Genomic DNA, 13,348 nt, shown 5'->3' with positions numbered 1-13,348 from the left:
TAGATATTGAATCAGGTTTGCTGTGTTTTGATAAGAGTTAACACATTTTTGCCTGAGACTAACTGATATAAAGTACTTCTTGGAGCACATTTCCAAATATAAAGCCTGTAATAAATGATAAATAAGGCATTTATATAGTGTTATATGAACAGAACTGAACTCACAAATTTTGCTTATTATTGCTGCTAAAAATGGTCAGTTATTGTTGTGTTTTGGGCTGTACTAATCTGTATTTTATATTACTTTATTTATCCAGGATCAAGAGATCATCCACCATTGAGACCATGTTCCAGGTGAAGCAGCATATGGGTGAAAAACGAAGTAACTTTTTGTTTCAGTATCACTCAGACAAGACTAAATAGATTTAAATTTATTTCAATGGGTTATGTTTCAGGTTTGGCAGACCATTCTGTTGTCCTGGATATGAGGACATGCTGGAACTGTTTCACATGCTTGAAAGATTTGTGTGGAGCAGTGTCCACATACAAACAGCTTTCCTGGACCCACACACCAAAAGGCTCATGGGGAGAGACAGGTAATCCACAGGGTCTTATTTCACAATTCAGTTACTGATAGAAAAAAAAAGACATTAATTATTAGTCTAATTTCGGATATATATGTTGTGATTTTTGCTGTTGGGGGATCATTTTTTTCCCATCAGGAGAAATTGTTTGGAAATCATTGATGCTTGTATGGTCGAGGCTTGTATTATGTGAGAGAAAGAGCCTGTCCTCCATAGACAGTAAAAGAAATGGACACAGCGACCCCATTGGAACTCAATTGAGACAAGTGAAGCCCATTTTTAGTGATTTTTAGCACTTCCGTTTCTGACGCGCAGACTCAAACTAAGCTTGATGACGTCAGCAACCTGTCTGACAGATGTAAATCTTCTAGTAGCTGTGCGTGCAAACTGCCATCGTTAATCTTGCAGAGACGGCGAGCTTGAGCGGGGAGTTCTTTGGCGTGAATGAGCAGGAGTAAGTGTTCTGATTAATTATTTTGTATAGTATTTTAAAATGTAACGCCAGGGCTTGTATCTATGGGCTTCTCTCTTGACATCTCCCCGATTGCCTGCGAGCTTCTCCTCCTGTCTGTAAGGTAATTTCTCTACTGTGCGACAGAGAGTCGAGTGGTTATGACGCAATCATTAACCTATTTTTACAAAAAACTGTTTCTACGGGGCCATGATGTAACATAGAAGGTAATGGAGCCCTTTATACATTGTCGTGTATCTTTAGAAATAAATAATGGACAAATGGAGTCTTTAAACGCCTCAGATGTAAAGTTATTCGCTGTCAAAGTGACGCCAAAATGAATGCAAAGTCAATGTGATGCTAAAGCAAGTGAAGTTCTGCTACAAGATGGCGGCACGCGGCCGACTTCAACTTCCGGTCGACTTCCTTGCCGCCTGCTGTCCTCCAACATAAAACGACCATATAGGTCATTTGTGCAAGCACCTTATTACGACCTATATTTACGTTTTAAAGTTAAGCGCCCTCTAGCGGGCGTAAAAATAACGACAGTATCGCGTGGCATCTGCCGTCATGAAATGACGTATCACGTCATTACCAATCAAAACGCGCGTTTATTTAAATCCAATGTGTGGGCTTTTTGCACCGATCTCACAGTATTTCCTACATATTTTACTAGGTTGCTTATTCGTTGGAATGACCACACCTAACCCCACCCCTAAACCTAACCCTCACAGAAATCATGCTAAATTATGATTTATTGAGCATATACATTTTCGTGCACATCCGTTCCCTGGGATCGAACCCATGATAGCATGATTACATATCAAGGTATAACGCAATAATATACCAACTGAGCTACACGAAACACAAACAAGAGTGCAAATAAAAGAATACAAAACATTAATATGAAAACGGCGTTTTGCCGATAGGGGCGCAATTGTAGGATATGCTCTTATGGGTCGTATTTCTGGGATTTGGACAAACGACCTATACGAGCGTATTGGTTGGTGGACAGGTTGTTATTATAGTATGTCTTTCTTTTCTGACACACTCAGTTTAGTTCATGGAGCTCTTTCCTGACTTAGCTAATTATCTAAATTAGGTATTGTTTAATAAGAGAGACATACAAAATGTGCGGTGCTGTGTGTCCCCAGGTCCAGGATTGAAAACCACTGCCTTATGACCACCTTCCATGCTCCCGATCATTTATAGGCTCTTGCCTGGGTTTCAAATCATGCATAACTACATCACATAGGCTACCGAGCGGCTCACACACACAGCTCATGCTAATCCGTTATTTAGAAGTGTCACTTTATGGTTTCCATGGTGACGTGTCATTTCTTGTCACGTGACACACCGCAGCAACAACAGAGCTGAATGATTATCTGCTTTCATGTCATTTTTCCTTTTTTATTCAAAATATTCACAAATTTGTTGGATATGGCAAGAAATAGTTGATATTCCGATTGTCAAATATATGCAAGTGGAAGTGTTTTGTTGTTTAAACACCTTTATAACGATCGCGGAAGTTGAGCTGTATGCACGATGGGCGCCGCCATCTTAGTTTGTGCCACAGACGCGGTTCAGAGAATCAAATATGTTGGATTTACAACACGTGAATTAATCTACTCCCGAAATACATAAAAGTAAGTGGCTGGTGAATTGGGAGAATAATAGAGTAAACTTTAAAGTTACTTACACAATGTGTATCTGATATGAATAAAACATGTCTAATAACAATGGAAAGGATTATTATTGCCTCTTCATTTGACATCAGTGTGTATTTTACAAACTCTAAATGTATTGTTTTTTTAGTACTTATATGTCTGAAACCTAAAATAAACATTATGTGTTGAAAACACTGAAAAGTTGTGATGACTGGTCTAGCGCGCCTGTCTCTGGCTCAGCGCCAGCCAACGCATGAAAGCTCATTTGAATTTCACGTCATGCACTGACCGGTGTGATCGTAAACTCTAGGGACCAGCCTAGAATGATCACACCGATGTGATCGTACGTGCGAAAGGGTTGAATTAATTGCAACAAAAATATATAGGGCCTTTTTTGTTGGCGTTTCCATACAGCATATTATAAAGTAATGTATCAAAATGCACTGTCGGCTTTCCATTCAGTGCATTTGTGCTCTGTACCAACTGCTTAAAGAGTAACTAAACCCTAAACCAACTTTTTTTAGTTAATGATCTGTAAGAATGGGGCTTTATTAGTGCTGTTCATTGATTCGAGTAACTTTTTTGACATTTGACTATAAAGTGTTTTAATTCTACAATATATGGTGTAAAAATGTCTGAGTGCTGCCCTCTTCAGGTTGAACGGAGGCTACTGCAGTTTATTTTTCCTATTGGATGTTGCGGTGGCAAGTGACGTAAGCGGTGGCAGGTGACGTAAGCAGTTTCCAGCTCACCACGCCCCTTGGTACGAGCTACCATGCCCTTGGCAGTATAAAACCATCAAAATCACTGTAGTGAGTCAGGAGCTGGAATTGCGAGTATTCAATATTGGTAACGACCAGGATAGACTAGCATAGCAATTATATAGTTATTTAGATCTTCAAGTTGACGTAGATTTATCTGTATTTAGTACAGTGGTCAGGATGGTACGGAGGTGTGTTGCTAGTTGCGACAGCACTGCTGGACTGCATAGTTTACCAGCAGACTTTAAAATTAAGCGCCAGTGGTTGCATGCATTTGGCCTGGAAGACCGCAAGTTCCCGCCTAGAGCTGGAGTGTGCAAACTGCGTTTTACACGGGATTGCTTCTCCAACGCAATGGAGGTGGAAATGGGCTAAAATCTAAATCCTAGAATCGCCCCTGATGAATGACTTAAAATGAGTTCATGTCAGCATGATGTATTCATGTCATGATAAAAAACAAATAATGTTGGAACTTAAAGGATACCTATTATGCCTTACTGAACTATTATTTTTACAACATGTAATATAGATCTCAGGTGTCCCCAGAATGTGTCTGTGATGTTTCAGCTCAAAATAAACCACAGATAATTTATTATATCCTTTTGAAAATGCCTATTTTGAGTGGAAGCAGAAACACTTGTTTTCTGTATGTTTAAATCCTGCTCCCTGTCCCCTTTTCCAGCATAGGGCTGTGCCTTTAAAAACATTTGGTTTTGATTATCATGTCTATCACGCTAAAATCATGCGTTTTAAAGCCATGCTAGTTTAAACTTCAGATGTAGTGTTTTCTGAGTGCAAACATCTGAAGCACGCGCATAGAAAGCAGCTGTCACTGCTGGAATGTGCTACATTTGCCCAGATTAATTTTTAAAAGCTGGAAGACCACTTATGGCCATCTTTGAAGAAAAAGTCTGGGGTGACCTATCCAAACATTGCCGGGTGCAAAAAAACAAAACAAAAAAACAATTCATTTAAAGCTAAGAGACTTTTACAGTCTAAGAGACCTTTTTTGTGTACAGGATAATGATATGTTTTTTGTTGTTTTTTTGTTTTTTGTGGAGGGCACTGTAATGGACCATAGATTCAAGGAAAAGTGAAAAACACCCCCGTGGCGTTCGTTCTCGATCATCACTACAGCACTTGAGTAGATGTCCGCGACCAGTCAGCACTCGTCTCACACACTGCTTTTCCACAGAATTCCATGAACCATAAACTCATCCGCCTTTATTCGTCTGCAGGATGTTGCACACTCACGTAACCATAAGTTATCTCACCACATGCAGCACACTCACTGCCCAGACGCAGGTGCAGGTGTAAACGTGACACTCTTGCTCGTCTTTTAGTTAGGCCAGTTACAAACACGACCACACGGTATCATCCACTCTCGTATCCCAGTCACAGCAATCCTTTTATTGGGAACATATTTCCACACTCACCCAATGTTCATCACTAATTAGTTCATTTGATGTAATTAGAAAAATAGGAGGCGTGGCTTTGAGAATACTGATTGCACAAAAAACACACCAATCCACACAAAAAGAAAACACAGCAATTCCATATAAACAGCAATCCAATGTGAACACGTGCATTAATATATAGAAATATTGTGCCACACAATGTAACCCTCACAACATGTTCATCCAGGATCTATTTATTTAAAAAAAAAAACAGAAAAAAAACAGGAAAAAAAACAGCGATATTGTGAAATATTATTGCAATTTGCATTATTGGTTTCCTATTTCAATATACTATAAAATGTATTCCTGTGATCAAAACTGAATTTTCAGCATCATTGTCTAATCCCAAACTTTTAAATAGTGTATATTGTAACACAAAATCTTCATTTTGAATAAACACTTCTTTTTACTTTTTTTATTTGTCAAAAATTTACAAGTAGGCTACATCTGTTTCCAACATTGATTATAAATGAGCATATTAAAATAATTTCTGAAGGATCATGTGACACTGCAGTAATGATGCAGAAAATTCTGCTTTGATCACAGGAATTGATTATATTTTAAAGTATATTATAATAGAAACGTTTATTTTAAATTGCAATAATATTTCACAATATTGTTTTTAAATATTCAGTATTTTTTTAATCAAATAGATACAGCCTTGATGAGCAGAATAATTATTTAAAAAACTTGACTGATCCTAAACTTTTGAAAGGCAGTGCTATACTGTAAAAAAAAAAAAAAGTTGTTGTGCAATAGAACATTCAAAAAACACAAACTAACTCACACACACACACGAGATGAAATGTGCGAAGATCTTTACAAATTACACCTGGATTATAAAACCCGTGAAAAGCGCACACACAACATAAATGCATTTAAAGAACGCTTGCATTATGAACGGGGTTGAGCGAGCGGCATCTTCAGAGAGTATGCTAATATTAGCACTCCACTCACATGCTCTGAACAGAATGAATACTAGGCCACACAAGGGTCCAGCAACTTGTCATGTGGACATTGGCCAGGTATGGACACTGCAAGACCCTTGAAAAGGGCCTTGTTATAACCTGTTTTTATACAATCTATGGTTATAACCCTTGAAAAGGGCTTGTGAGCGCTCGGTGGTTATGTACAAGAATAACGTATTTAAATCTCGCATATTTTTCTGATCTGCCTGACTGTTTGCTCATAGATTTTTTTGCGCGGGTATAAATGAAACTTTAAAGACGCGATTAATCTGTGAGGGTCCCCGTTCTTCTCGAAGTGGTTTTATGCTTTGTTGTCTGTTGATTTAGCGTTAGTTCACTAATGCTCAGATTCGCGGAGCACGCTCACAAAATGGCGGCGACCGCGGAGCCTGGTCGCAAAATGGCGGACACAATAGTGAAGGTGACGTGACGTACAGCCAAGTATGGTGACCCATACTCAGAATTCGTGCTCTGCATTTAACCCATCCAAAGTGCACACACACAGCAGTGAACACACACACACACACACGGAGCAGTGGGCAGCCATTTATGCTGCGGTGCCCGGGGAGGGTTCGGTGCCGTAGAGTTGTGACGTTCGCGAACGAACCGATTCTTTTGAACGGCTCATAAACATGAACGATGGGAGCCGAGTCGCGGCTGGAGGGGAGCCGTTCTTTCTGTCGTTCTTTTTTCCTATGCGTGTTTCACACAGATGCACACAAATGAGCTCCTCCGCGAGACAGAACAGTTATAGGGGGGGGGGGGGGGGGGGCGCACCCAGCGCAGGCCAACCCTTTATAGCGTTATGTTATTAGTTATTAGTTGTGCATGTTCATTGCAGCCCACTTTGTTATTGTTCATTGACTTGAAGGGGCTGATGTCCTATTTGCAAAGTTTACAGTAGTAATAGTATGTAGACATTTCCATTTTATTTATTCTAATTTTATCTACTTTAAATATTTTTTGTTTTCTATCAAAATGTTCTTGTGTGATAACAATGTTCTTGTGTGAAAGTGTTTGTAGTAAAAGCTGTTTTGCACAGAAATTCATTGCAGCCGGCTTTGTTTTTTATGTTTGAGTAGGTATTGTATGAATAACATAATAGCTTTACACACACACACACACACTTTGTACTAAAGGTAAATCCAAAATAGTGATGTCACTGTCTAAGCAGAGGGATTTGTGCTACCCTATGGAATATAGTCCACACATGACAAATGAGGTAATAATCAATATTTCAGAATAATTCAAACTCAGATATTGGTGTGTGATATCTGAGTTTTAATTATTTGACTACAAATCTCACCTCATTTTTCCTCCCAGTAATTATTTCCAGGATAAACTGAGATGCCCCCAAGCTGGCTTCTTAAAACTGACTAAATATTTAAAAGAGCCGTTCTTTTGAACGGCTCTTTGAAAGGAACGGATCGCGAAGATCCGGATCCCCTCAAAGAGCCATAAATCCCATCACTACGGTGACGGATTTCCAACATGAATCGACGACAACCTTACGGTTAGGAGTCAAACTCTCGAACCACTAGGTCGCGACACCGAACAAGTCAATACAGTAATAAAACTGAAAGAGAACACATTGTTTAGGTCTTAAATCTCTCAAAGACATCATAACTCACAGTATCATAAGTTTTGAATTGTGACAACTAGATCGATGAAAATCAAAGCACTTTCATGTTATGCCTCAACTGTTATGTTGACTTAAAAAAATACAAAATAGACACAATGTTTTTTTAAATGGTTATTAAATATATCAACATGAATAAAAATCAGAACAGGTGATGTTTAAGATAAAAGTTTAATAATTTAATAAATGTTTTATCTTTGCTTGGAGATGTTGGTTTTACTTATGTAAGCACTCTCTTCAATTATCTTCAGTCAATCTTGATGTCTTTGTTTCCTTATATTTGTGGGTTCTTCGTTAAGAAAGGCTGCTGGGGTGGATGTTTTGTAAATGTTTTGAAATAAAATATACAATTTGTGATTAAAAAATAAATAAATCGGTTTAACTGTTATTTAATTAACAAAAGTACAAGATTAAATATATTTTGTAAATATACACAAATGTAGGTTTTTATGGCTGCAGCTCACTTCAAAAAAATAAAATAGAAATTGGGAGAGAGGCAAAGTAAAAGTGCAAGTGAAAGAAAACCTCCTGTACGAAAAATAATCACATTTATTAACAACCCTTGAATGAAATAACACAAAATCATAAAATCATTTTAAAGCTTAGAATATCATATATTCATTATTTATTCGTAACTTCAGGAAACATGCACACAATTGCATGTCATTATTTTCCGAAAATAACTTTACCGATCAAAATTATCCCTAAATCACCCTAACCCGTGGATGAGATCCAAAGATATTGCTTATAATGCTAAAAAACACATAAAAACAATGGCAGCGGTTCAGGCACAGCAGGACAAACTGTAATCTTTGCTTTGCGCTTTTATTCTTAACTTCATTAAACGTGCATGGATCGTGGAAAATTGAACGACCTTTTTTTTCATCCTCCCGATTAAAAAGGATTTTCCATAATCTGTCATAGATCTAAATATATTCATCATCTAATTATAACACAAACTACAACTGCCCATGGTGTAACTTTCTCCTTGATTTTTATGCACTCTGAAAAATCCGGGATTATTATTATTATTTTGGGGGGTTATTTTTTCAGTGTTTGGATAGTTTTTGTGTTACCCAGCTCCTGGGTCAAACGTAACCCAGCGTTTGGACAGTTTTTGTATTAACGTTACTCATCCTGGGTCAGACTTGTCTCTGACTTAACCCAGCGGTTGAGTTATTTATCGCTGGGATTTTTCTCTTCTGGAGAGAGCAGTTCTTCGCGCAATCGAATTGATGCATTCGTCGGTAAAATACAGGTTTGTGTTGTATACATTTTATTTTATCTATAAAATCGTTACTGTGCCATATATCGTTCAGTTTTACGCAGAGCAACATACATGCGAGTGAATCACCTTTAACGTGATGCTAAATGATTCTATACATAAAGATACAGAATACAAATACTTTGGATGTTAAAATATTTGATCAGAGCTGTTTACTGTTTGTTTTGGGCAGGTTTTAAAGGCAATGGCAGTTTATCTCGGCTATGAGTGAAACGCAGGGGCGTGCGACCTCAGCCTTGAGCAGTTCCCCACCGAACACGACTCCAGCTCGGGCACGAGAACCAGCGCTGATGATGATACATTAGGCACCTGGGCATTGATTAGGCACTAATGACAATTATATGCTTTTAATAAAAACAAACATTTTAATCATTGCTTACATTATGCATTGATTATACTGTTTAATTTCTGAATCGATGTGTTCAGTTGTCTGTACTCGTGATTTTGGACACACTTTACATAATTCAAAATATATTGGCTTATTATTTGGACAAAGTAACAAGATAAATGCTGTTTAATAAATGAATGCACTGTTTTTGGCCATTTTCTCAGAATTTGATAGGGTTTTGTATTGGTGTTCATTGCATATATGTATTGATCTCTAAAGGTAGGCTATTCAAATAATCATTAAAACATTAGAATTTATTTTTATTTATTTTACAGATTCTTTTTATGTTTACTTGTTTATCAGTGAAGGATGTTTTTTTCACACAATAAAATTATCTATTTGTATTGTAAAATTACGATAGAATATATAACGATTCGTTTTTTAGTAACTTCATTAACTGAATAAAACAGAAAATGCAAAAACTTGGTGCACATTCCTTATTCATCATTTTGTAGATGCAGAGTTTAAAAAATCTTGAATTTTATGTAGAAAAGGTATTTTGCCATCTTGCTCTGACCAAAGTGACCTGAACGCCTTATGTCATCATCTAGTAAATACGAACTTCACAGGAGGACTTAAGCACACCTTATGGTCCAGTCCGGATATGTCTTCACAACTGAAACTGATAGCTGGGTGTAAAGCCAAAGAAGAATTAAGGTTGTCATAAGGGTGGAAAGTAAATGACCCCTGTCCAAATTATGTATCCCTTTTAGAATATACGACTAATGTCTGGACATATCTGCAGAAGACTACCAGAGCTGGACATATGTAATGTAGATGAGACCATGTGACCTAATGAAGAAGGCTGAGTTAACTAGCATTGCTATACACATTAATCTATGTTTACAGTTTAATATGGTGTAGGATTTATATATATATATATATATATATATATATATATATATATATATATAATTTGAAAAGCAAGAAGCTTTGTTTGCATGTTGAAAAAGCTAAATAAAAAAAAAATCTGTGATTTACCCTAAACATGAACTCCAAAAAGAGCTGTCATTCATTTGTTTTTATAAAGGAATCGAAGATTATTCTGATAAAACTTTAGTTAAAGATTTTGTAATGTAGCCATGCAGGTCTTTGTCGACAATGTTTTCTATATTGTGGAATAGAAGTTTATTTTTAGGAGAAAAGGGGTTTTAAGGGCATTTTGGAAGAAAGATGAATTGCTGAGTGTGGCTATATTTTAGAAAAAAACAACTGAAATAAAAAAATACTTTAAAAAGTATTCTGAATACTAAGAAATGTTACAAGCAATTAAAAGAACCTGTAAAACTTATGTAAAGACATTTATTTAGAGCTGAAATTAACATACAACACAGAAACAAGAAATGTTTTAGTTGGGGTTTCTAAAGAAAAAAAATGGATATTTTAGTAATCAAATCATACAGAATCAATTAGAAGGAAGAATAACATCTGAAATCTGTTGATGGTCTAATTTATGCTAAATTATTATTATAATTTTTACCATCAAATATATTTCATATAAGACTGCACAACTTTAATTCTAATATATTTTGATGATAAATAATAGTAAAATAGTGATCAGAAAAAGACTTCAGAGCGCCCTTTCAGACCCAGAGCCTGACTTATACTTATTAATAACAAAGACCTAGAGTGTGTCCTAATGTTATATACCTATATGCATCTTAATTCAGCAAAAGTAATTGAAAAGAAGCCAGCAAGAATGATAATCTCTACTCCTCTCTATAAAATTTTTATATCTTACACATCATTATATCATCCTCAACATTTAATAAAAAATTACATATCAAACAAATTTATAAGATTTGTTACTGCTTTCATTTTCCAAAATTGTTCTCATTGTTAAAAATGAAACATCAGTGTAAAGTTAAGAAAGTGAGTTCTCTATCGATGAGTCGAGTTGAATCCTCTTCCAGTCAGTCTGATCTGTAATGTGTATGATTATTATGTGACTCAGTGTAACAATAATTTATTTTATTATGACAAACAGTTTGAGTTTCCAAAGTATTCATTAAAAACATACCTTTATTAAGTTGGTACCAAGATCCTCCCTATCAAAAAAAAAAGAAAGAAAAAAGTGGTTAATAAAGAAATTGAATAGAGACATTATGTTTAAACCTGAGTATCAGCTTGATTTACTCTCATCTCCACTGACCTGCTGATTTCTTCTTGTAGTAAATGAGTCCAGCAGCTGAGATGATGATTCCCAGCACCAGGCCAGACGCACCGATGGCGATTTTATTCCTCTCAGACTCAGGAAGAGATGGATCTGTGAGATATAATGACAGGAGCTTTACATAGTTTTAATCAATCTTAATTTTGTTTGTCTAAATATGTTATTTATATAATACTTATGTGAGGGAATATAAATGTTTGGTCTTACCCCAGTCTATGATGATGGGTTTAGTTAAGCCGGCGTGATCCACTGCGCAGGAGATCTTCTCTCCAGATTTGGGGGTGTACTCCAGATGGGAGTGAATCTGGTAATACCAGTCTCCATTAGGCATCTCCTCAGTTGAGGTCACATCAGTCTTCACAACCTCACCATTTCTCATCCAGGACACTTTGATCCAGTGAGGGTAGAAGCGGTAAGCGCTGCACATCAACACAGCTGGATGTCTGCCACCAGCCGGATTCACTGAACTGAGCTTAACCTTCGGTGCCACTGAACCAATAACAAGAACATCTTAACATCCCACAATAAATATTGTGATTAAATGCATGATATGGTGTACTATACAATAACATAAATACTACTGTATGTGTAGGGAGTGTATGTTTTCATGTTTCTAAGGGCAAAAAAAAAAGTTTTTAGTTTAAAAACTAGAAGACTGTCATGGTGTTGTAATAAGTTTTAAAGTATTATAAAATTAGCTAACTGTCGTGTAAAGGTAGTGTAAGTATTTTAAACGCGTTTCATGTGTGACCGGAGAGGTCAGAGTCTTGTGCTGCTCACCTGTTTTATCAGCGATCGCTGACTGATAGAGTTCAGCATTATATTTGCAGTATCTCTCCACCTCAGCTCTCTCTTGCTGCAGATGGTTGGGATCTTTGTTCCATAACTCTGCGTTATATACTCCGTGTGCAGTGTACCCAACATACTCCCCCACAGTGCTGTTGAACTGTATGTACACATCTTTATTGAAGATGTAGTTATCAATGAACACCATGTCACTGAAATCACGGGCGCTGTGGATGCATTTATTCCACCGAGAATAGTAGTATCCATTAGCTGAAAAGTAATGTTAAAGCAGCATTAGTTATATCAGATGATTTCATGGCAACTATAGAAAAACAGAAGGAACTAACGTAGATATATTAGTTAGTTACAGTATTAGTGAACTGTCTTGTTTACTACTAGTTACTTCTACTAACAATAACAATTCATCATGAATAATGTTACTTTCAGTATATATCTACTAATTTTACATCACACTTAATTTGATTTACCTGCTCCAGTGAATGCAGACAGCATCAGTATGAGATGAAAACACAGGTCCTTCGGCAGTGACATTTTCTCTCTGTCTGACTGTCCCAAATGAAGAGAAATCCTGCAGTGCTTTGTTCATGAGGTGAAGATCTGAAACAATCAGCCAATCAGCCTCTTCACATACAAGTGTCAAGTGTTGCTAAGCAGTATCCTGTTTTATTTTAGTACTAAAGCCAGTTACACAGTTATACTGACTGTATTCTTCAAGCTTCTCTGCTAATTTTAAGGGTTTAATTAAACACATATTTTGTCTTATTTTATCTATTTTAACCAAGTTTATAATGCATGTTAAAAGTTGTTTGCCACAAATACTACCAATCTGACAAATCTCAACAGGAGCTTATTGAGAGCAACAACAATAATTGGCATCTCAATTATTTACATGTTTTGTCTTAAAATAGGAGAAAGTTACTGATTGTACGAGACTGTCCTCTTAAAAACGACCACATAGGTCGTTTGTGCAAGCAACCTATTATTACGTTTCAAATCAAGCGCCCTCTAGCGGCCTTATTATTATTATTATTAATATTTTAATTAAATTGCTAAGAGCATACAGAATCAATGCCAGGGGTAAATACAATTGCGAGTACAGCTACAGATTATATAGTCAGGAGAATATTATGCAAATGACATAGTGAGACAGTTTTAAGGGCTTTGGAATTGCTGGATGTACTGAGAGTGTCCAGGTAGGATTTAAGTTCCTTATAGAAAATAAAAAAGTA

At 36.5% G+C, this 13,348-nt stretch overlaps 1 protein-coding gene across 1 annotated transcript; it reads right to left on the bottom strand.

Annotated features, from left to right (window-relative positions):
- Window positions 1–10,368: 10,368 nt before the first annotated feature.
- On the bottom strand, window positions 10,369–12,729 carry LOC132115463 (H-2 class II histocompatibility antigen, E-S beta chain-like). The gene is made up of 6 exons (XM_059523956.1): window positions 12,587–12,729; window positions 12,093–12,368; window positions 11,520–11,801; window positions 11,292–11,405; window positions 11,160–11,187; window positions 10,369–11,062 (listed from the first exon to the last, which is right to left on the bottom strand). The coding sequence occupies exons 1-5, from the start codon at window positions 12,648–12,650 to the stop codon at window positions 11,165–11,167; spliced, it is 759 nt and encodes a 252-aa protein (XP_059379939.1). The 5' UTR covers window positions 12,651–12,729; the 3' UTR covers window positions 10,369–11,062; window positions 11,160–11,164.
- Between the last annotated feature and the right edge of the window lie 619 nt (window positions 12,730–13,348).

The sequence above is a fragment of the Carassius carassius genome, chromosome 34 (assembly GCF_963082965.1).
Source record: "Carassius carassius chromosome 34, fCarCar2.1, whole genome shotgun sequence".
Taxonomy (NCBI): Eukaryota; Metazoa; Chordata; class Actinopteri; order Cypriniformes; family Cyprinidae; genus Carassius; species Carassius carassius.
Note: the sequence above shows the minus strand (reverse complement) of the source record. Positions and strands in the feature narration are given on the sequence as shown.